A 24,330-nucleotide genomic window follows, 5' to 3' on the forward strand; every position below is an offset into this window, starting at 1 on the left:
CCAGCAATGGCAGTCAGACATTAAGACTTACATTTGAATGCAATTCAATGTGTAGCAATAATTTTATTTTGCTGCATGAAGAACTCTGTACTGTGCAACAAGTGGACAGTGGAGGAATAGAACAGAGTGGGTTAAGTGTGATCAGTTTTTTAAAATGAATTATCACATTCTTCCTAAATGACTAGGTCTGTTCTGCAACCGAACTTGGGATGGATGGTTGTGCTGGGATGACACACCTGCTGGAAGAGTCACTGCTCAGAATTGTCCAGATTATTTTCCAGACTTTGATCCAACTGGTAGAGTATTTCCTTTCATCTTTTATCTTTAGTAAGAAAGTCTTTGGAGTCTTCATGTTGTTGAAAATTCACATGTTTCTAATGGTTTTTACAGCATTGTGAAATCTCAGAGACTCTTAAATGAAAATGTACCCAGTTCTGTAATCATCTCGGGGTGTTTTCTTACTCTTAAGTTATAGCATACATTCATTTCACTTATAGAACATGTTCATTTGACATCTCTGAAATCAATTATATGAAAGTTTTGCTGGATAATTTTAATATTTGCCTGCAGTTATAGTTATCCCATTTTAGATACTCTGAGCTGAGCAGCAGATGTTAAGTCTAGTGCTGTTGTCTTCATAAAATAAATATTTCTGGGTATTCCTTTCTACAGTTTCTACTGGCAAAGACAGTTTTACAAAGCCTGTGGAAGAACAGAATCAGAATCAACTTTTATTATACTACAGAGTCCTAGTGCAGATTGTTTGTTGAATTATTCATAGAAATAACTTGTAGCCAAAGAGATTGAGAGAATGTGTGGTTCCAAAACATTTTTGAGAGGTTTCAGTAGAAAATAGAAACATTGATAAATATATAAGTGTGGGGAGATGTCTGATCTAAGCAATGAATGTGTAACTAGGAATTTAGATAAGGGTTCAACTCCACTAATTTGGCATTATTTGAAGGAAGACACAATTTTGTTCTAAATTCTAATGATATTTAACCAGGAGAATTACTTTATGCCTCGTAGTGCTATGGAACTTTGGATAACCCTCCGGCAAAGTGTGCCATTCACGGATTAAAAAATAATGTGAACAAACATTTTATTAGCTGTATAATTCTAAATATTAACAGTCATATATAATGAGGCTTCAGCAATATTTACTCTAGTAAGTATCATTTGAATGTAAATGAATAGACTAATACATACTAAAAAATTAATGCCTTAAATCCCCAGTGCTACTGCCTGGAGCCAGAATTAGTTCTTTATTACATGCAGTGAATTTATTGCACATTTAGAAACATAAGAAATGCCACCCTGGGTCAGACTCAAGGTCCACTGATTATTATTTATTTGTTTATTTGTATTATCATGCTGCATTGGAGCCCCAGTCAGGGACCAAGGCCCAACCTTGTTAGGTGCTGTACAAACACACACAAAAAGACAGTCCCTGACCCAGAGAGTTTACAATCCAAGTCCACGCTGCTGTCTCTGACAGTTGCCAGCATCAGATGTTTTGGAGGAAGGTGTAAGAACCCTGTGCAGGTAGAGCTGAGATAATCTGCCCCCCACCATCCACATTAGGTCTCATCTTGGTCTCTACTCGTTAAAGGTTGGGTTAATCCTGAAGTTCAAGGTTTAATAACCCTTTCAAAATTATTGCAATTAATTATGATAACTCTGGATATTCTTGATATCCATATAACTATCAAACCCCTTTTTGAGTCTTGTTCAGATTTAAGTTTCAATGACTTCTTGGGGTAGTGAGTTCCACAGTTTAACCACACATTGTGTGGAAAAATATTTCCTTTTATTGGTTTTGAATTTCCCACCTTTTAATTTCAGTGAATGTCCCCTTTTTATCAAACAGTCAACAGAAGTTCCCAATCTAGCTTCTCTAGGCAATTCATCATTTATATTCTTTTTACCCTGTCCCCTCTTATTCATCTCCTTTCTAAGGTAAACACGCTAATTTTTTCAATCTCATTTTTAGGGACTGGGATGAAATCCAATATTTTCCTCTTGAAAAAAATCAGCATTTTGGCACAGTTGCCTTGAGAAGAATTTATTCAGAGATTCCAGTCAGGATGGGTGAATGCCTTCTGCCTAATTTTGAACCCCGTTGCACCTCATTGTTTAACCAGTCAGTATACTTAAGCTCATTTCCAGCTGTGCTCCAACTGACTGATTTGGAACTCCATCAGACACAGAATTCCAGAGCTTAAAAGCATAGTTGCAAAATATAAACTTATCTCACATGGTTCGTCGCTATTTACACAACACCCTTCTCCTGTAATTTTAATTATAAATTTAATCTTGTGGGAGGTCTGTGTTTTTTGTTGAAGGTGCTTGTCAGAAAGAACAGTTGTCACTTGTTCTTCATTTACATTTTGATATTGCCCCTGTACATAACATTTTAATTTTGAAGTGTAGCTGCTACAGTAATATTTCTATTGTAATCATCTTCAGTAAAAAAAATTCTTCTCCCTTCCCCCTCCCCCGCACCCTCCGATTATTATATGGTCAGCAGCTGCAATTTCAATTCGTTTTCCTTTTTGTAATTATCACATTTTCTTAAAAGAAGAACTGTCATGCATCATGAATCCCTTTGATCAAGAAGATTCATTTTTGTGCCACAACCATTAGATTTTCTTTTGACACTTTCCACCCCCAAATACATGCTCCATTTACTAAGAGTCTGCTGTTACCATTGCTTCCATGGTTTTTATGGGAAACCAACAAAAAACAATCCTGTTTCATCTCTATTCCATATGCTCTTGGACTGATAGCAAAAACAGATCTTGGACAGTTTAGAATTCACAAAAGTCTCCCCATAGACATCAACAGCCTCATCACACTGTATTTGGATGATTATAGAGTAATACTTTTTCCAGCTCTCAAGCCATCTGTTGCTAGTTTGAAAATCATGCTTTCCCACCTGGTTTGCTGTCTCCAATGTCTTGTTTTGTACTTATGGTCCCTGTTACAACAACATTATTCTATCTAATAGTTTAAACCACTCATATAGACATAGCTACATTCAGTCACAATGAGCAGTACTTTACTCCACGATTTGTCCCTTTGATTTCAGTGGAGCACCTGGCACAATAAGGTACTAATCAACATGAATAAAAGTGGCAGAATTCGGCCAACACTGTTTCAGTGCTATGAAGAAGGATGTTGATAAATTGCAGAGGGCTCAAAGAAAAGCTATGAGAATGATTAAAGGATTAGAAGACCCCCTGTACAGTCATAGACTCAAAGAGCTCAATCTATATAGCTTAACAAAGAGACTGTTAAGGGATGACTTGATTACAAGCTATAAGTATCTACATGGGAACAATATTTAATAATGGACTCTTCAGTCTAGCTGAGAAAGGTATAACACAATCCAATGGCTGGAAGCTGAAGCTTGACAAATTGAGACTGGCAATAAGGCATACATTTTTAAAGGTGAGAGTAATTCACCATTGGAAAAATTTACCAACGGTTATGGTGGATTCATCACAGATAATTTTTAAATGAAGGTGGGATGTTTTTCTAAAAGATATGCTCTCTGAATTATTTTGGGGAGTTCTATGGTCTGTGTTATACAGGAGGTCACACTAGATGATGACAGTGGTCCCTTCGGACCTAAGTATCTCTGAATTATATTAATTTTAGTGTCTGTTGTTAGCATAGTGAACAGCTTCTAATTAGTGGGATCTGTTTACAACTACAAGGGGGGAAATCCCTGTTTTGCAATTTTCCTGCTAATCTTACTGCTGTAATGTTCATGGATGACACTTATTGTCTTTCATATTCCACACTTTTCATTTAGCATTTTTCTCTGCTCCTTTGTTAGCTCGTTAGTCTGCATCTTTGTCAATTGCCACTTTTTCCCTGACACAGTGACCAGTTCATCTTCTTTGTTCATCTTCTTTCGGCTCAGCTGGAGTAACTTTCCTCCTATCAGGCACCATAGAATAATTTACAGGTGCTGCACAAGCCAGCATGTGGTCAGAAGTTTGTTTCACAGGTGGCTGCTCTTGACATGAGGAATTAAAAACATATGAGGGAGACAGTAAGTCTTGTGGTGACTAGAATCTTGCAGCTGCTAAGGGAGGGAACTGGAGGGGACAAAAGCACAGGTTGAACTTTACTGATAAATTGTGTTCAGGTTTGAATTGCAAGTAATTACTGGTCAATACAACGCACTAGATTTTCAGATTTTTGTTGAGGAAAAAAGAAGTCTTCCTAGTGAATAACAGTTTTACTGGGAAAAAACAGCAACATAGTCAAATTTTCCTTTCTTTAAGGCTCCAATCCCACAAACCACTTAAGCATGTGCTTCCCTTTAAGCACATGTGGAATCCCATTGACTTCAAAAAGCATGGTCTTTAGTGCTTTGCTGGATTGGGGCTTCAGGGAGGTTTGCAATGTATCATATAATAAATCACTGACAACTAAGTTACCTCAAGTTCCTTAATTTTCTTCTTGCCTAACATCCATGTGCAGCTTTGAATACTAGGACAAACAATCCAAGAATAAAATATGCTGTGCAGCTTTCTTTTTGGACTTTGCTACTTTCTGCATTCATAATTTGAAAAATGAAATAGGATCTGGTGATCATACATAGTCTGACCATAAGCATTTGGTCATCCGCTTCTTTGTACATTATATACACGAGCTACTCAAATCCAACCTCACAGTGACACTTAACTAGACTTAGCAGGATTCGATTTTTATCGGTAAATGTCGATAAATGTCAGTTTCACCATACACACACAAAATGACAAAAAATATTTCCATCAATATTAACAGAAATGTACAGATTGGTAAAGTAAGAAAAATGCTGTTTGAGAACTTCTTAGAGTTTGATTTAAGGATAAAATTTTGACGTGATTTTGACAGTTTGTGATTTAACATTTATAAAGCTTTAGTTTTTTGAATCTCACCATCTGCTGTCATTAGATTATTATTGTCTGACTTCCCGTAATTTCCTGCAACTGTGAAAATTTAAATCAAGAACAATACAAAAAATGCTTAAACCCATAATTTTGCACAAGTGTGGAAAATGTAAATAGATAAAAATTAAAAAATGCTTAAAAATTAACACTGATATTTTCTGTTGAAACTATAAAAAAAAACAACAATGAATTGTGCCAAGCCTACACTTGATGTTGACAGCTAAGGGAAACAGTGTAAAAAACAAATAAGATGAGACGGTACTCTGGAGAGAATGGCCTAGGAACGCACAAAGAGAGCACCAATGTACCCCGGCATTCAGTTGATTATTTTTCTGCCACAGTCTCAGCTCGTGTAAATTGATATAGTTCCATTTGTTTCAGTAAAGCTATGCCAGTTTACAGCAGCTGAGAATGTGCTTCATAGATTTTAAATCCAGAAGGGATCATTATGATCATTAGTCTGACCAATCTCCTACAGTTTTCTGTATCTCCTTCCCCATGACACTACTCATTTCCTTTGCTCTTTACTGGACATATTTTTTTAAAAAAATATCCAAGCCTCTATAAACTCTTTCAATTCTGCCCTGCTCAGTACAAAATTACTTCTTCTTATTGCAATCTCTTTCTCACATGGAACATTTTGTGCAAAATGATAATCCTTGAATACTGCACGCAGTTCTGGTTGCCCCCATCTCAAAAAAGATATATTAGAATTGGGAAAAGTGCAGACAAGGGCAAAAAATTGATTAGGTAGATGGAATAGCTTCCATACAAGGAGAGAATAAAAAGACTGGGACTGTTTAGTTTAAAGAAAAGAGACGACTAAGGGGGAATATGAGAGAGGGCTATAAAAGCAGAAAGGGAATAAGGACATGTTATTTACCCCTTTACGTAACGCAAGAACCAGGGTCCACATAATGAAATTAATAGGCAGCAGGTTTAAAACAAACATAAGGAAGTACTTCTTCACACAATGCACAGTCAACCTGTGGGACTTGTTGCCATGGGATGTTGTGAAGGCCAAGTATAACGGGGTCCAAAAAAAGAATTAGATGAGTTCACGGAGATTAGTTCCATTAATGGCTATTAGCCAAGATAGCCAAGGGTGCAACCCCATGCTCTGCATGTCCCTAAACCTCTGTCTGCCAGAACTGGGATTGGATGACAAGAGATGGATCACTGGATAATTTCCCTGTTTTCTTCATTCCCTCTGAAGCATCTGGCGCTGGCCACTGTTGGAAGACAACATACTAGATTAGGTAGACCATTGGTAGGACTCAGTATGGCCATTCTTATGTTCTTACAAAGCAGTCTGTCAGGAAAACATCCTGAGACAAATTGATCATTGTTTCAACTCCACTAACTACAATAGCTGCATTGGCTCATCCCCTATATCTTGGAGTAGTGCTTCTAAAGTGCTGTGGTTTTGGTTGATATTTTTAGGTGCAAATTTTTTATGCATTGGGTCAGATTAGTCCTTTGTGTAATCCTTTTCGAATCAGTGGAGTCAAAACAGGAATGAATGTGGTCTATTATGTAGATTTTTACTATTGGTAACAGAAGTGCTAATAAGGTAAAAGACCAAATATATCACTAGCATAATTGACTGATGTTAATGGCTTACACCAGGGAGGAATTTGGCCCAATTTTATCACATAAGTAATACAGGAAACTGCCCGTGCAAAGTACATTATGACATCTATCATTTATAACATGTTGCAAAATTAGTTTTGTGTATTTGAAAAAGTCTTTTTTCTTGACAAGCAGAATATTTTCTCCCTACCCATCTGTAGCAAGACTGCTTCTTTATCCTTTATTAGCTTGTCTGAATTGTACAGAATAGTACACGAGTTGTGTGTATATAAAATTCATCAACTTAATTTGGCTTGGATATCTGCAGGCTGTTTCCCTATTAAAAAATAAAGTTAAAAAATAATATGTTAAAAAAACAAAACCTGCCCTAGCGCTTAGGAAGTCTGTCTGGTTGAAGCAGGCAAGCATCTCCCAGAACCAAGTGTGTGCTTGCTTATCTTTACAAGCCTGTTTGGACACAAGGTACCATTTGATCATGCATTTTGTTGGTTTTGTTTCTGTCTTTGATTTCGTTTAATAAATCAGTCATTTTTCACTATCAAGATGAGCTCTTGGAGTAAAGTTTAAAAGAGTGCAGCAAAATATCACATTTACCCCTAACTTATTAGGGCACTGCATCCTCTTATATCAGGCCTCTATTTGGCTTAATGAGTAAAGTTTAAATGCCATATCTATGTTACCGTAGTCCAAATATGGAAGTACAGCCTCAGTTTATATACATTTTGAGGTGACATCATTCTGTTCAGGGTTAAATTTAAAAAAAAAAAATCTATTGTTCCAGTTTAAATCTCTGTCCACTCACCCTCAAGTCCTTCAGGGTCTTTTCTTTTCCTCCTCTCGCTCCTGTGCACTTCTGTTCCTCTTTTCATCCTGATGGACAGTTATAGTTTTGAATTAATTATTTATTTCCCCAAGGTACATAATATGCTTATATTATATATATTTTGGCTTAGCTTCTCGTGGACTTTTCTGATTTTTTTTTATTATGATGACAACATTGGAGTTGAAGCTTTATATGGGCTTCTGTGTGATATAAACATTTATCTGTTAGTTGAAATATTTTTTCTATAAATAATTTATTGGTGGACGTACATAAATCAGATGCTCTGTAGGGATATCAGCTATTCATCATCTGTGGGGTGTGTAGAGTCAGTGAGGCAAAGCATGCATCACTTCTTTCCAGAGAATGGCAAGAACAATCCAACTACTAGCATTTGCTGACATAAAAGAAAATGTTTAGTAGCAACAATCAAAAAATTTAAAAGCTCACAGAAGTCTGTTATCAGTGGAGTTGATCTAATAGTGAAAAAGCTGATCATTGAATAAAACTATCAAGTTTGTTTCACAGGGACTCATGGGGCAATATATTTGTGACATGAAAATGACTTCTGGCTTACTCTTGAAAATGGTTATGAATCCTAAAAGCTTCATTAATTTTAGCATGAATAATTTTTCATACAAAACTATGTATCTGATTGTTTATTGCTCCTTGTTAACTTGTTTAAAATATTTCAGTGCTCCAGTCCCAGAATATGAATGATGAATAGTCCAAATGAACAGTTCACAATCAAAACGTCATATTTGCAATAATTCATATCATTTGAATGCTCCAAAGACCGCCACTTTTGTTTCCCCCTGTTGATACACAGATATAAATCTTGTCCTTCCATCACACATTATTTTATTATTTTCAAAGCCCTCTGTTACTAGTACTTGTGTTGATTCAAAAAAGAAAAGACTAAGTATCCTGACCTCATAGCCCAACGCCTACTCTAGGACCGCTCTAGTCACATTGCCTTAAAAACAGCCAGCAGAACAGCTCAAAGCAAAGCCTGGGTTAAATGGCCACTACTTCATTTAAATCCAGAATAGTAGGTTTAAAACAGAAATCAAATATTTTTACTGTGAGAGTCAGTATAGTGGGCATTGGGAAAGAGCACGATGCCCCAGGATGAGGCACCTGATTTATCATATAGGGGTGGGAGGCAACTCATATAAAACTGCTTCAAATGCTAATCTTCCCTAACATGATTGCTCTCTATAAATATATCAGAGGGATAAATACTGGAGAGGGAGAGGAATTATTTAAGCTCAGTACCAATGTGGACACAAGAACAAATGTATATAAACTGGCCATCGGGAAGTTTAGACTTGAAATTAGACGAAGGTTTCTAACCATGAAGTGAAGTTCTGGAATAGCCTTCCAGGGAAAGCAGTGGGGGCAAAAGACCTATCTGGCTTCACGATTAAACTCAATACGTTTATGGAGGAGACGGTATGATGGGATAACATGATTTTGGCAATTAACTGATCTTCAACTATTCATGTCAAATAGGCCCAATGGCCTGTGATGGGATGTTAGATGGGGTGAGATCTGAGTTACTACAGAGAATTCTTTCCTGGGTATCTGGCTGGTGAATCTTGCCCACGTGCTAAGGGTTCAGCTGATCGCCATATTTGGGGTCGGGAAGGAATTTTCCTCCAGGGCAGATTGGAAGAGGCCCTGGGGGTTTTTCGCCTTCCTCTGTAGCATGGGGCATGGGTCATTTGCTGGAGGATTCTCTGCACCTTGAAGTCTTTAAACCATGATTTGAGGACTTCAATAACTCAGACATAGGTGAGAGGTTTATTGCAGGCGTGGGTGGGTGGAGATTCTGTGGCCTTCATTGTGCAGGAGGTCAGACTAGATGATCATAATGGGCCCTTCTGACCTGAATATCTACGAGTCTATGATCTGACTACCACATCTCAGGTTTGTCACAGGCAGATGAGCTCCAAACCCGCTAGCCTGTCACTAATTATTTATAAACCGCCAACATCAGAGAGTGTTGCTACAGAAAATTGCCCCTTGACTGATGATCTTTGCTCACTGCCTGGGAGTCAAACTTACTAAATGACTTATCGGAAAAAGAGACACACTGATCAACACACTAACATCACACACTGCACTTTCTGATGAGGGAGAGTGAATGAGAGAAATTAGAGGGCAGTAAGGGGATAGAGGAAAAAGCCACCAAACCAGGATCAACGATGTTTTTTCTGGGCTAAATGGAAAGTACTAGACAGAAGATTACCCTCTGAACCTCAGAGCACAACTCAGACATCAGAATACAGAGATGGATGTTAGGAATGTTATGATCCATAGCATATCAGCAAAGCTTTATACAGTGTGCAGTACCATAGAATAGTAGGTAAAACTCTGTACATTGTGTTCTGTAGTATAGTAACTGTTAATCTCTATTTATGACTGAAACTCATTCCAGCTTTAGATAATATCTGGCAATGAGTACAATGGGAAAGATGCTATGAATGCAGTCTAAGATTATCTAAGTTAAATTGATGGAAGGCTGAGATAATGTGTACTTTTCCTCTCTGTATTGCCTGTGCACGTACTGATTTTATACAGTAGGCCCCCAGAGCTGTTGATCTGAAACTCGCAGCTATTTCAAGAGTGTTCTTTTTTGAAGCATGTAAAATGTACTATTTCCAAGTCTTCCAACTATTTCTAAATCATGCATGTGTCTGGTCATAGAAGGATAACACGCTCTATATAAATCTTTGTTTTGTCGGTGCATTCACTTGCTTTTTTCATTAGTATGTGGGGAAGGATAAATCTTAAGAATTAAAATAAATCACACAATATCAGAATTCAAGAAGAAAATTAATGCACAGAGTGAACAAAGTATGTATATGAAATATTATTAATCTGTTCTGTAAAACTGTATTGATCGGAAATGTTGCTGATATGGCTATTGATCTAATACAACTACAAAGTTAGACGAGGTGAAAATTAAAATAACTTTTATGTTATTTTAAAAGAGTTCACTTCAGTCCCAGAAAACACCAGCCGTTCACAGCTATGGCCCAAATCTGAGTTCTTGCTCAACCAGGCTTTCCATTGAGTCCCAGGTGAGTGAGGATTGAATATGGATGGCAGGATTTGGCCCAGATGTTGACATGTAATTCTCTGTATAGCACATTTTTACAAAACAATGCTGGACAGGGGTGCAGGAACAATTTTTATAATGGGGATGCTGAAAGCCATTGAATCAAACTGTGAATCCTATATGTAATGGAAACCACTTCAAGCCAAGGCTATGATGCTGGAGAATCAAGCTGGAGTGCTCAGCACTCAGTAGTTGAGATTATGTACACATGTGGACAGGATCCCTACATGCAGTAAATTAACTAAACAGACACTGCTTGTCACCATTTCAAATGAAACTGAAGGTATGGACTGTTTCCTATAGCGTCTGTCCACCCTAGGTTTTTATAAATCACCAGGATACCTACTTGCTGAAGTTTTTTCACCAGTGGTGTGACCAATCTTAAAATCTCAATGCAGGCAAAACTCCCATTGACTTCAGTGAGTTTGGGGCTTAAAGAGAGAGAGTACAGAATTATCTCTCTCACACGCATGCGCGCTCACACAAACACTGCCAGCACAGTGACTGCGTAGCCACTACTGTGGCTCATGGGCTGTGACAGAAGACATTATTTGCTTTGTTCCCACTCCCCATTGCTTGTTTTAGCCGTGTTTTTAGCCATATAGTTTATCAGCCTACTAGTCCCACCTGTGGCCTCACTGCACTGCCTTGGAGAGAGGAACTCCGTGTTGATCCATAAATTGCAAGGGGTAAAGATTCCCATTTATGGCTTCTCCAGAGTCAGATGCCCCTCACTCCCCTTTCTTGAAGCTCTGCTAACTATTTCAGTCCTTTTGTGCCTGTGTAATGGTGTCAGGCTCTTCCCTTAAAGGTCAGGTTTTCAGAAACTCCTTGCACCAACAAACTACATGCAAGCACAGTTGGGCATGAAAACTGAGAATGTGTGAACATACCAGGTTGTGCAAAGACAAGATATGTGTGTGTTTGTGAATGAGCATCCAGGTGTGCCGGCATTGTTCAGTTAGCAGGTTTTGGCATTGCTCTCACACACAAACAATTTTCAGTTGCCTTTTCGTATTGAGTTATTGCATAATTTATTGCATCTAAATGAAGCTGGGATTTTTGTAATGTTCATGCACTAAAGTAGTAACACTTGCATTTTGTTGACAGAAAGGGCTTCAAAATACTGTGATGAAACAGGAAATTGGTTCCGACATCCAGAGAGCAATCGGACTTGGTCCAACTATACACTGTGTAACTCCTTCACCTCTGAAAAATTGAAGGTAGGCTCTGATTAACATTTCAGTATTTTCTGAGACTGATATTGAGCTGGGCCAACAGCACATTATCTGTGATAAATTTATATGATCTAAAGTTTAGCCAGAATATCGCAGATTAGCTGGAATCTTGACAATGTAAGAGATGATCCAATTACTTGGTTTTTTTTTGTGTACTGCCACTAAGGTATATGTTTTTATCAAGTATTTTAAATTATATATTGGCATGTGAATTCTGTGGGGAGAGGAGGTTGTTTCAGAATAAAAGCTTCTTAGATAATTATTATATTTCAGTGGACTATAGCAATCTTAGGCCCTTATCCTGGAAACCTTTGAATTTAATGTGGCTATTCACATGAGCACATTCATTTGTGTCAGTCTTTGCTGAAAGAGCAAACCCCCTGCAAGCCATGAATCAATGTGTTACTGTTGCTCTCTCCAAGAGATCATAGAGACACAATAGATTCACTGTGCTTTTATGGTATATTGTGCCATGCCGGTTAGGACTTGTTTCTGAGAGATGCTGAGCACCTACAACTCCAATTAATTTCATTAGGAGTTGTGTGTGCTCCACAACAGTCAATTACTTATACTGTAGAACAGACTAGACGTAATTTTTCTGGAAACATTTAGACCTTGATCTTGTAAAGACTTGCACATGTCTGTTTATGCACGGTGAGTAGCTCCATTGAAGTCAGTGGGGCCACTCAGAATATGTAACAGTAAGCACATGCATAAATCTGCGGGGTGGGAGCACTATTTTGGATCATATACCCACTGTGAATTTGCCAAAAGAAATGGTAATCAAAATGGACACAGATCATGGGAAAAGCGAATACAGAAAATGGTACAATGATAAATTAAAAAAAAACTTAATTGTATTTTATTTGTATAAAACATTCAACCCAGAATTTTGTGGTCTCTAGCAAATCTATGGGTTGAAATGAATGATCAATGTCCATCAGTACATCAATGAGTTTTGAAATGTTTTTTGCTACTCTGACACTTTTTTTTACTTCGAATATTCATTTATGGTAGGTAAATATGTATTATATGGACCTACTTCAATGGCTCCTTCTATCCTGTCCATCAACGTGATCATCTGGTGATTTTTTTTCTCATTAAAAAAGCAGTTGGAAAACTAAATTACACAAAGGATTTCTAGTATGGTATAAAACCTGTCACCTATAGGGTACAGAACTAGTTCCAGTTTACCTAGGATGATAGGAACTAAACATTTTTACTATCTGAGTACAGTTTATTACCTTTCTAAAATGAGTTGGTCATCTCTCTCTATTTTATACTAGACAGATATCAACATTATAGGATCTACTGTCTCCATAACTGACATAGTTAGCCAGATATGGAAAATATTCCATGAAATAGTGACATAACTAAGCCAAGGAAAGGATTAGAGCTGATCAAACATAAGAACTTAGGAATGGCCATACTGAGTCAGACCAAAGGTCCATCTAGTCCAGTATCCTGTCTTCTGACAGTGGCCAATGGCTGGTGCCCCAGAGGGAATGAACAGAACAGGTAATCATCAAGTGTTCAATTCCCTGGTGCCCATTCCCAGCTTCTAGCAAACAAAGGCTAGGGACACTATCCCTGCCCATCCTGGCTAATAGCCATTAATGGACCTATTCTCCATGAATTTATCTAGTTCTTTTTTTGAACCCTGTTATAATCTTGTTATAAGCCTTCAAATATTTACTCTATACATTTCACATTTGTCCCCCTATTTGATAGTATTTTTAAATTATTTACCCATCCCTAGAGCTGGGCTAATAACTGGATGAAGAATTTGTGATCAATTAATATAACTAATTTTGTAATAATAATTTTAAATGACTATTATTTTTACTTATTTGCCCAGTGCTAGTGAAGATGCAGTTTAACGTTTCATTTGAAGTTACTGTGACAAGCAACTCCAGCTGTTGATGGTATTTCTTCTGGGCTAAATCGTAGCATGACTTTAAAAAAAAAAAAAACCAAAAAACCCCCCACATTTTCACAAGTAAAAGTCATTGCCCTGCGTTCAAGCCCTTTGAAAATAAGTTGATACAAAGACACTGCTCAGCCAGAAAGTCCTACAAAGCTGCATACACTTAACTTTAAACATGTAACAATTCCACTGAAATCAATGGCCCTACTTATGTGAGTAAAGTTAAATATGTGCATAAATTGTCTGCAGGATTAGGATGCTAACCTTGAGGAGAGAATTAAGAATACTGAACCAAAGGTGACACAAAAAGAGACAAGGACCAAGAAATGTGAGGAAAAGCTTTAAAAAATATAAACTTAGGGGTGCTTATCAAAATCAACACATTTCTGAAATCTGAGTGGAACCCCAGAAAACTTTGATTACAGTAAATAATTTATGACTCCTTGGAATTCGAGAAGGAAAAGAGCCAGACCCTCATTTGTTTTCGTTTTCTAAACAGCTACCTAAATGTCCGGTTATACTTAGTAACGGACCATTCTACAGTGTATTGGAAAGATCTATTGGACTGATCTGAGATGATTTTTCTTTACCATAAAGAACCATTGGTGTAAAATGTGCTAACCTATGTGTGACACAGACAATTATAGTAACAACTATTATAGTAATAGTAACAACTTGAGGTCCCAAAGGCATTGAATAAAAGGACTGTGAAAACGTCATTTTTCTAGATATTAGCACAATACCGACAGGCAAAAATGTAGTTCTGTTATCTATTAAGCATGCCTTCCAGAAGAAGAATTTTGAACATAATTCAGCCAAAGTGCAGATAAAATACAAAGGAAACTTTTGCATATGTTACGTCTTTCTGTATTTTCCATTTTATTTTTCTGCAGCAGGATCCCATCTCTATAGTTATGCCAAGTTGGCCGCTTACCTTTAATCCATATATTCCTAAACCAAGAGTGTGCTTAATTTATAAACTTCTATCCAGTATATAGTGATAATCTCATTAGTATTGGAATAAGAGGTGTTATTTTCTAAGATTACCTTTAACAAAGTGTTCCTTCCAGTTAAGAAATGTTGAAAAAAGGTTCAGAGTAACAGCCATGTTAGTCTGTATTCGCAAAAAGAAAAGGAGTACTTGTGGCACCTTAGAGACTAACCAATTTATTTGAGCATGAGCTTTCGTGAGCTACAGCTCACTTCATCGGATGCATACTGCATACTGCATCCGATGAAGTGAGCTGTAGCTCACGAAAGCTCATGCTCAAATAAATTGGTTAGTCTCTAAGGTGCCACAAGTACTCCTTTTCTTTTTGTTGAAAAAAGTGACCATCAAAAGTATTTCATTTAGTAGCATTCCATACTGAAGACAAAAAGCTATATACAAAGCTTTATAAATCCTAAATGGGAGATGAGATAAAACAAGGTGGAGTTTTTAGGAATACAGAGTTACTAGAACAGTTCAACATATGTCCTGATTTAATAGGAGATACCAAATATTCTATATTTGTAGGATATATCAGTTCATTAGTCTACACTGCAGAGGCTGTTACAGTTGTGCAGAGACACTATATGATGTATTATTTGACAGTCCAATGCATTCAGATTTACCTTCATTTAATTTTTAGAAATCTGCATTGAACAAACACACAGTTTGCTTTTATGGTGTTATCACAAATGTTATTGCTGACTTTGAGGTAATGTGTTTAAAAATGCCTTCATAGCCCTAAAATGAATGTTTGACAGTTTGAACAGGTTTCAGTCTTTCAGGATAAACACACACAAACATACTTGGTACTTTCATTTGTATGTAAATACCCATAGTTCTTTTCCATTTTATAGGTGGTTCATAGCAATCTTGGTGTACAAGAGCAACAACAAATCAAAAAGTTTAGGGATGGCTTCTGTGTGAACTAAGTTCTGGCTATGAAGATGTGCTAACTAGGACATGCATAAAAGCAACAGCATAACTTCAGCAAACAGTCAAGGAACGACAAGGAACATACATGAAAAAATAGTATTCTAATCAGATAGTCAAGAAAGTTACCCTGTCCTCACTACATCCTACCCTCTTCTATGTGGAGTTTCTATCATCACCAGAGCAGCTAGCCTAGCATTTGCACTCTCCACCCATATTGTGGCTGATCACTGTGTAGGAACATAAAGAGGTGGAAGGCTCCTTGCACCCTCACTACTGTGTGTGCAGAAACAGTCAAACTCTAGGTTATACATTCAAATAGGCTTATATACACTGTGGCCACTATACAATACTCTGGTAGGTATCAATAATCTGGCCAATTATATTTACACCCACTTTATGTCCACTAAGATGTCCAGAACTGTGTAAAGTGACTTCAGTGTAAACAAACAAACAAAAAAGACTCCCAGTCCTGCTCCCATTTAAGCCAGTGGCAGCAGGACTTGACACCATAACTGTAAAATGGCAAGAGCATTGAGTAGTTTAAAAAAATACCCCTGCACCGTGAAGAACTAATTTTTCTGCTTTTATTTTAAATGAAACTGCAAATTGTGTTCATAACTCCCATAAATTTAGAATCACATGCAGCACAACTAAAGAAAGCTGGGTAATTAGAAGCTAGCTAGATGCTAACTGAAGATGAGTGATCTCAAAGTGTTGTTGAAACACCCCTTCTCCCTCAATTCTTCCCACATTGCCAGAAACACAGGAGGAAAAGGGAGGGCAGTGGGGAATAGGAAAACAATGCCTGAAATGCTGGTATGGTACTTAAGTATTTTGTGGAGGAGGACGTTCCTTTAAAAAGAGTTCATTTAATTATTTAAGACGAAAAAGGGAAACTTCTTGTGTGGAACAAAAGAAGAACTAATGAAGCATCTCCAGACAGAAAGGAAGCCTAGCAGACCAGCTAATAAATGATTTCTCAGAGTATGCTACTAAAATATCAATCCTTTCATTAAAGAAGGTAATAGTGGAGACTTCCCAGCTGCCAGTTTCCAGAAATCATTCTATAGCTCAAGGACACTCAAGGGCTTGGCCAAGAACAAATATGACATTTGAATAATGCAGCATTCTATTGCCAGTGCTGTTGCATGTGATTTTGTTTCAGTAGTAAATTGACAGCAAATGAAACAATGAATAAGCCTATTTTATATTTTGGTGATATCGACCAGGTGTCTGTTTTTCCTGCCACTTATAATAGCTTTTGATTGGTGTAACGCCTATTGGCCAGGCAGTTTCACTGGATTTACATCAGTCTGAGAGCAGAATTTGTCCCATGGACTTACTTCTTCGTATTGGTGTAAGTGAGAGGAGACTCAGACATGGGAAATTTAATTAACACAAATTGTTTTTCCAAAGTATTTTTTGAAGAATGTGCCATGTGTTTTAGGTGGCATTTGCAATATGGATCTGATTTTTTGTTCTAATAAATCTAATTGTTTCCCCTTAAAGTTAATTAGAATTTTGCCATTGCCTTTGGGGGCAGAAGCAGACCCTGCTTGTGAAAAAACACTTAATCTCATCTCTTTACTTTTAGTCATGCCTTTTAATGTATTGTGAATGTTTCAGGAGTATCTCAAATAAGCTTCTAAATCAAAATAAATCAAAATTGTTTGGCTGGTTTTGCAAATTCTTGCGCACAATAAGAATTAAATTGCTCCTTGCTAGTTTTTCACGTTTTCTTTTTTTTTATTCCAGATGGCATTCATACTTTATTATATGGCTATAGTAGGCCATGCTTTGTCTATAACTTCATTGTTGATTTCCCTGGGGATTTTCTTCTATTTCAAGTAAGTGTTTCTTTCAGCTTCTGCTTTTTTTCTTCTCTGACATATTACCAAATGCTAGGAGTGGTTGTGGGAATACAGGGGGACTTGACAGTTATGATAACTTATTATTATTGTTCCTGATAATACGGGAAGAAATTTATATGCCCAGTTCTTGTGCCAAGTAATCTTAAAGTACCTGATCGCAGGAGGATCTCTCCAATGTACAGGGATCTTTCAGTAGTGCATATAGCCTGGATCGTATATCACTATCCTCTTTATGGTTGGCATCCGAGGTGTGGCCAGTAGAACGGTGGTGTGACTGGGGATTCATTAGGCCTCACTGATTCACCAGTTGCCTATTGACTCTTTGAGTATGCTGGTAGCTATTGTAATACCAAAGGATCCTACTGGGTTATAATTTGGGGTCCACCATTCTCTGACCTCAGTTGTATAATACTCCTCATCAATTGCTGATCTGGGCCACGGACCAGAAACCCAGTGAACCTGAAACAAATTACATAGGGTGTAATCATCCTCTGAATCCTACTGGAGGTTATAAAGTGAGATCTTGTGGAAGGAGTTTGAAAGGGTCTTGATGTTCATAAAAATATTTGCAACATCTGTATAGCAGTTTAATTAGGACAATAAAATTGTATACTTCACAGTGTAAGTCTGGCATATAGCTTTTTATGAAATATCTCTGTCGAAGTGGCAGAGGTATCTCCCTGGGTTCAATTCTGCTTCAGATATATATTCACAATTTCCATTAACTTCAGTGAGAGTAGTATAGGGCTATTGGAGGACAGAACAGAGCCTGCTGTTTTCAGTAAAGAGAAATGGTAGTCACTAGGGCTGTCAAGTAATTAAAAAAATTAATCATGATTAATCACACGATTAAAAAAATCCATCATGATTAATCAAGCAATTAATCACACTGTTAAACAATAACAGAATACCATTTATTTAAATATTTTTGGATGTTTTCTACATTTTCAAATATATTGATTTAAATTACAATACAGAATACATTGTGTACAGTGCTCACTTCATATTTTATTTATTTCAAGTATTTGCACTGTAAAAAAGCTAAAGAAATAATATTTTTCAATTCACCTAATACAAGTACTGTAGTGCAATCTCTTTATCATGAAAGTTGAACTTACAAATGTAGAATTATGTAAAAAAACCTGCATTCAAAAATAAAACAATGTAAAATTTTAGTCTGCAAGTCCACTCAGTCCTACTTTTTGTTCAGTCAATTGGTCAGACAAACTAGTTTGTTTTCATTTTCAGGAGATAATGCTGCCCTCTTCTTGTTTACGTCACCTGAAAGTGAGAACAGGCATTCTCATGGCACTGCTGTAGCCGGCGTCATAAGATATTTACGTGCCAGATGTGCTAAAGGATTCATATGTCCCTTCGTGCTTCAACCACCATTCCAGGGGACATGCGTCCATGCTGATGACGGGTTCTGCTTGATAACAATCCAAAGCAGTGCGGACCGAAGCATGTTCATTTTCATCATCTGAGTCAGATGCCACCAGCAGAAGGTTGATTTTATTTTTGGTGGTTCGGGTTCTGTAGTTTCCGCATGGGAGTGTTGCTCTTTAAGACTTCTGAAAGCATGCTCCACACCGCCTCCCTCTCAGATTTTGGAAGGCACTTCAGATTCTTAAACCTTGGGTCGAGTGCTGTAGCTTTCTTTAGAAATCTCACATTGGTACCTTGTTTGCATTTTGTCAAATCTGCAGTGAAAGTGTTCCTAAAATAAACAACATGTGTTGGGTCGTCATCCAAGACTGCTATAACATGAAATATATGGCAGAATGTGGGTAAAACAGAACAGGGGACATATAATTCTCCCCCAAGGAATTCAGTCACAAATTTAATTAACACATTTTTTTAATGAGCATCATCAGCATGGAAGCATGTCCTCTGGAATGGTGGCCGAAGCATGAAGGGACATATGAATCTTTAGCAAATCTGTCACGTAAATACCTTGCAATGCCGCTACAAAAATGTCATGCAAATGCCTGTTCTCACTTTCTGGTGACACTGTAAAATAAGAAGAGAGCAGCATTATCTCCTGTAAATGTAAGCAAACTGGTTTGTCTTAATGATCGGCTGAACAAGAAGTAGGACTGAATGGACTTGGAGGCTCTGAAGTTTTACATTGTTTTGTTTTTGAATGCAGTTATGTAACACAAAAAATCAACATTTCTAAGTTGCACTTTCAGAACAAAGAGATTGCGCCACAGCACTTGTATGAGGTAAATTGAAAAATACTATTTCTTTTGTTTATCATTTTTACAGTGCAAATATTTGTAATCAAAAATAATATACTCTTTGATTTCAATTACAACACAGAAAACAATATATATGAAAAGGCAGAAAAACATGAAAAATATTTAAGAAATTTAATCAGTATTCTATTGCTTAACAATGTGATTTAAAACTGATTAATCGCGATTCATTTTTTTGAGTTAATCGTGTGAGTTAACTGCAATTAGTTGACAGCCCTAGTAGTCACCCTAACTAAAAAAACAGCATTTTTAACAGTTTAAGTACCCCAATTTGTTCTTACCTAACTTTTCATTGTATTTAGAGTATCATAGATACCAATGTATGGTAACTCTTGGTCAGTGATGACTTCTTAATGGCGGCTGCTGTGTTTGTGTGTGTGTGTGAGAGAGAGAGAGAGAGAGAGCGCACGAGAATGCAAATTACAAGGAAAATGTTCAAACATGAAGATGAATCATTGGGGAAGATCCTCATCTGGGGTAAATCTGCATTGACGTCACTGAAGCTATGCTGATTTACACCAGACGTGTTGTTGTTAAGCAACATTAGTACAGTACTTGCTTTCATCATTATATAATAAACTAAACCTGCAGCACTGATAGTGCATATTCACAAATATTTTGACGAAACAGAAGGAATGACACAGACAAATTTTAAAAAAACTTCTGGGGTTAGGGACCAGGTCCACAGATGATACTATACCAGTCAACACCAGGTGAGGATCCATCCCCAGAACTCTAACTCACAAATAGGGAAATGTGGACCATCATAGAATATCAGGGTTGGAAGGGACCTCAGGAGGTCATCTCGTCCAACCCCCTGCTCAAAGCAGGACCAATGCCCAATTTTTGCCCCAGATCCCTAAATGGCCCCCTCAAGGATTGAACTCACAATCCTGGGTTTAGCAGGTCAATGCTCAAACCACTGAGCTATCCTTTCCCTCCTCCCCCCCCACAGCACAACACAACCAAAACTAATTGTAGGACAACTGCAAATTTCAAAGACTAGTTAAATATTTCCAAATCTGCGTGATAAAAAGCCACTCAGAAAAGCTTTCTCCACTCCACACCACAACAAAAGCATGACAATTTTAAAAGTATGTCTGCATCAGAACAAGTAATGCGCACAATTATATCCTACTGGAATTTCAGTTCCAGAATAAGTTTGCATCTTTCAAGAGCTGAACAGAAAGAAAGCAACATCAAAACCAATTAAGCTAATTGCAAAACATATATATAGAAGACTTCAAGAGTATGGAAAACAGGAAATATGACAAACATCTTTTTCTCTAAAAAGGTTCTTATACAGTGCATAAGAAAGAGTAATTGCACAATAATGACAATCAGTAGTAATTAAAAATCTGCAAGCTTTTTATTATAAACCCGTATTTATTTGGAGATGATAATTTAGTCTTAAAAATTCACGTCAGGCTAAAACAAACTATCCATTAGTTATGCTGGTGCACAAACCAGGATGATTTGGTGTGACAAGGTGCCATATTATTTTCAGTATTTTTAGTACTGGGAAGTGATTGAAAGCCAATTTGGAAGCAGTCAAGGAAGTTCTGTTGGGAGAGTAGGTCAAAAAGATGGGAAAAAATCTTGCTCTCCAAATCTGTCAAAGAAAATCATGTTGAAGATGAGATGGTAGTTTAATCAGTGAAGAGACAGGAGTGGAGGAGGGATAGAAAGATAGAGTCGTTTTGTTTATGGGGGAGAGAGAGAGACCCACTGGCCTGGACTATTTAATGATTGATGGCAGTGATTTGAAATACATGGGTAGTGAGGCAATAGTTCTACACAGCTAAAGATCTAATCTTAGATATGTGTCCCTTACCTTTGTTTACAGCTTCTAGACAGCTTGATGAAGGGTAGGTACATTAGAAGGATACACGTTAGAGGTGTACAAGGGAGAAAACTGTTTCTTTTAGATAAAATTGTGCTCAATTTAAAATGTGTTAATTTTGCTTGTGTTTCTTTGATCCAAATTTCACCTGCATATATATTGGCAATATCAAAGCATATGGGTCAGCTCCTCAATTAATGTAAATCAACTTATCTTCTTTGAGATCTTCGGAGCTATGCCACTAGCTGAGAATATGGCCCTGAGTCTAATAGACATACTAATAGAATTATAAAGATATATAAGAAAAAAACACTTTTTGTTTGAATTTGCCAATTCTTATCCAAGTGACTAAACTTTGAATTTGTTTTACAAAATTCAGACAAAGGTATTAAAGGAGAGCTGAGAAGGAACATGGGTATGAAAACCGTATTTACTATGCGAAAAACTGCTCAGTATTTTGTGAACTATTCACTTTACTGGCACTTTTGTGATAGGGCAAGATTCCTCTCTCTTTCTTATAGTTATAAACTGCGGCTCTATGAAGGCCAGTACTAGGCATTTGTCTATTCTTTAACTTTCTAATGCAGTGTCACAAAATTCTACTCTCCCACTCATCCTGAGAGACCAGGTTTTTTAAGGCCCCAATTTGATTCTGTGAACATAGAACATAGGACTGGAAGGAATCTCCTTTATTGAATCCAGTCCCCTGCTGTTGCAGGCAATCCCATGCTGTGCTTTGTTTAACTTGACTATCTTTAGTTTAGTTTAGTTTAGTTTCAAAGGGGCTACTCACAGTAGTAAAGTTAAGCATGTGCATACGTGTTTGCAGGATCAGTGCCTGAATGAACAACTAAAATATAATTAGTCTTTTCAGTACCATTATCCTCAGATAACGTGGGTGATAAGATTTTGTGCTTGGTAAATTTTTGACAATTTTGCAAGGCAGCACTAATGTATATGTGAGTTGTAGGAGTGTGGCATAAGTGTGTTTTGTCTTAAATTGATTTGCCAGCAAAATGACTCAGAATCTAACATAGTCTCCTCACTCACCACACCACCATGACTGTAAATTGCTTTCATTGTTGGCTTCTTTTCTTTTCTGTCCTAAAGACAACTGTAATTATCCTGTCGTATGTAGGAGTGAACTTCAGCGTTCCAACCCCTGCAAGAGCATGTTCATTTATATAACATACCAAACTAAAGTGAGATACCAATATTATATGATAAGGCTTTTTCATTTTAGACTCCGGGACATGCCATTTTATATAGAAAACCCAAAATCCTATCTTTACCCAGGGGACTAGTTCCATTGAAGTTCTTACTCGCACAAGTAAGGTATACAGGATTTTACCTCCAACAGAAAACATCCAGCAATTTCAAATTATTTTATTACCTCAGTGAGAGGGAAAGGACATGATTTGCATACACTGCTCTCAATTACTCTGTGATTTTTATGTATCCCAGGATTTCTAGTAAAAAAACCAAATCCAAAATTTGCCCATTGGAGAATCAACTCTAACCAAATCACCAACTTGATTTTGCAAGCTCTGACTAACCACAGTAATAAACCTGTGATCTTCAAGAACTCTTGCCCTCCTCCACCATGATATGTAATGCAGGATCTAGTCATTCATTTCTTATGTGCCTTGTCTTCAACAAGAGTTTACAGTTCAGTAAGAAGGAATGGTTGATGAGGCCCGGGTTCTCAACAGCATTTCTATTTCCCAAGCTAGTGCTTCTCTGAACTAAAATTTCCAATTTTGAAAGCACAAAATTTAATTGATTTTCACCTGTTTCTTTATCTCACTCCAGTAATTTAAAACAAAGCACTATTCAATACACTAATTCAATTACTTCATTTAGTCAGCTAGGAAGATAAGGAATCATGGAAAACCACACAAGGTATAGTTTCATGCCTTGATATTTGGATCTTAAAATCTTCTAGGATCTTTGTGCTGCTCTGTAAATAAGCCATGTGAACCTTTGGTTAAAAGAATGAAAGTACCCTAGCTAAAAGGTAGTATAAAAAAGACTAGGACCAAAAAGTTGACCTACTTTGAGCCTGTGCCATTTTGCCTGGGGGAAGCCTTTCAAAATTAAACTACAAATTCATCCATTTTTCTTTTTAAAGCAATAGCCACTATCTCTGTGAAGCTTACAAATTCTCCATACACATTTTCCATCAGGTCTGTATCAGCAGCAGTAGTTCATGTACAAACACATTGGCTCAGAGCTACAGCTTTGTCAGAGCTTTTTTAAAGCCACTTTTGTGTTCTCCTGCTCCCCAGGACTGCTAGGGGCTAGTCCAGGCACTGGCAGAAGACTTAGGGCTATTTTAAATTAGGCAGAATTTCCACAGGCCTCAAGAGGCCATTCCACAGTTGGCTATAGGGAGAAAGAAGTACACTCTGGCCATGGCAGCTCCGTCCTTGAACTCTTCCCCTATATCATAGCCAGGAGAGTGAGCTGTGTAAAGCCAGCTATATCACCTGGGAATTCTTCCACACCAGGGAAATTCCTAGTTGATTATATGAATCAGCTTTCTGACCTCTTTGTGCCATTGGAGCAATGCAAAAGGGCTGAAGCCCAGACCAGTTACGGCCATCTGTTCTTCATTCTGTGCAGTCATCAATCGATGCAAAATCAAAGCTGATTTGGTATGACAGGACACTATATAAATGTAAATTGTTGTTAGTATAAGTTCATTCCTCCATTCTCTCCATTTCAAAACTATGGTGAAAAATCAGTGTTTGTAAAAAAAAGGCAAAATTAGGTGAGGA

General features: G+C 37.3%; 1 protein-coding gene and 1 long non-coding RNA gene across 2 annotated transcripts in view; one reads left to right on the top strand and one right to left on the bottom strand.

The window, feature by feature from the left end:
• The window catches only part of CALCR (calcitonin receptor), a 278,935-nt gene that overhangs the window by 164,223 nt on the left and 90,382 nt on the right, over nt 1-24,330 (top strand). Inside the window, exons 4-6 of the mRNA XM_084620901.1 lie at nt 186-296; nt 11,600-11,712; nt 17,334-17,425. Coding sequence (XP_084477027.1) covers nt 186-296; nt 11,600-11,712; nt 17,334-17,425 — 316 coding nt within the window. The remainder of the gene's footprint in view (nt 1-185; nt 297-11,599; nt 11,713-17,333; nt 17,426-24,330) is intronic.
• LOC311516631 overlaps nt 5,157-24,330 on the bottom strand; it is a 33,559-nt gene continuing 14,385 nt past the window's right edge. Inside the window, exons 3-4 of the long non-coding RNA XR_014710466.1 lie at nt 7,345-7,412; nt 5,157-6,181 (exon numbers count right to left, since the gene is read on the bottom strand). This is a non-coding gene — a long non-coding RNA (uncharacterized lncRNA). The remainder of the gene's footprint in view (nt 6,182-7,344; nt 7,413-24,330) is intronic.

Source organism: Lepidochelys olivacea, assembly GCF_965140295.1.
Source record: "Lepidochelys olivacea isolate rLepOli2 genome assembly, chromosome: 2".
Taxonomy (NCBI): Eukaryota; Metazoa; Chordata; order Testudines; family Cheloniidae; genus Lepidochelys; species Lepidochelys olivacea.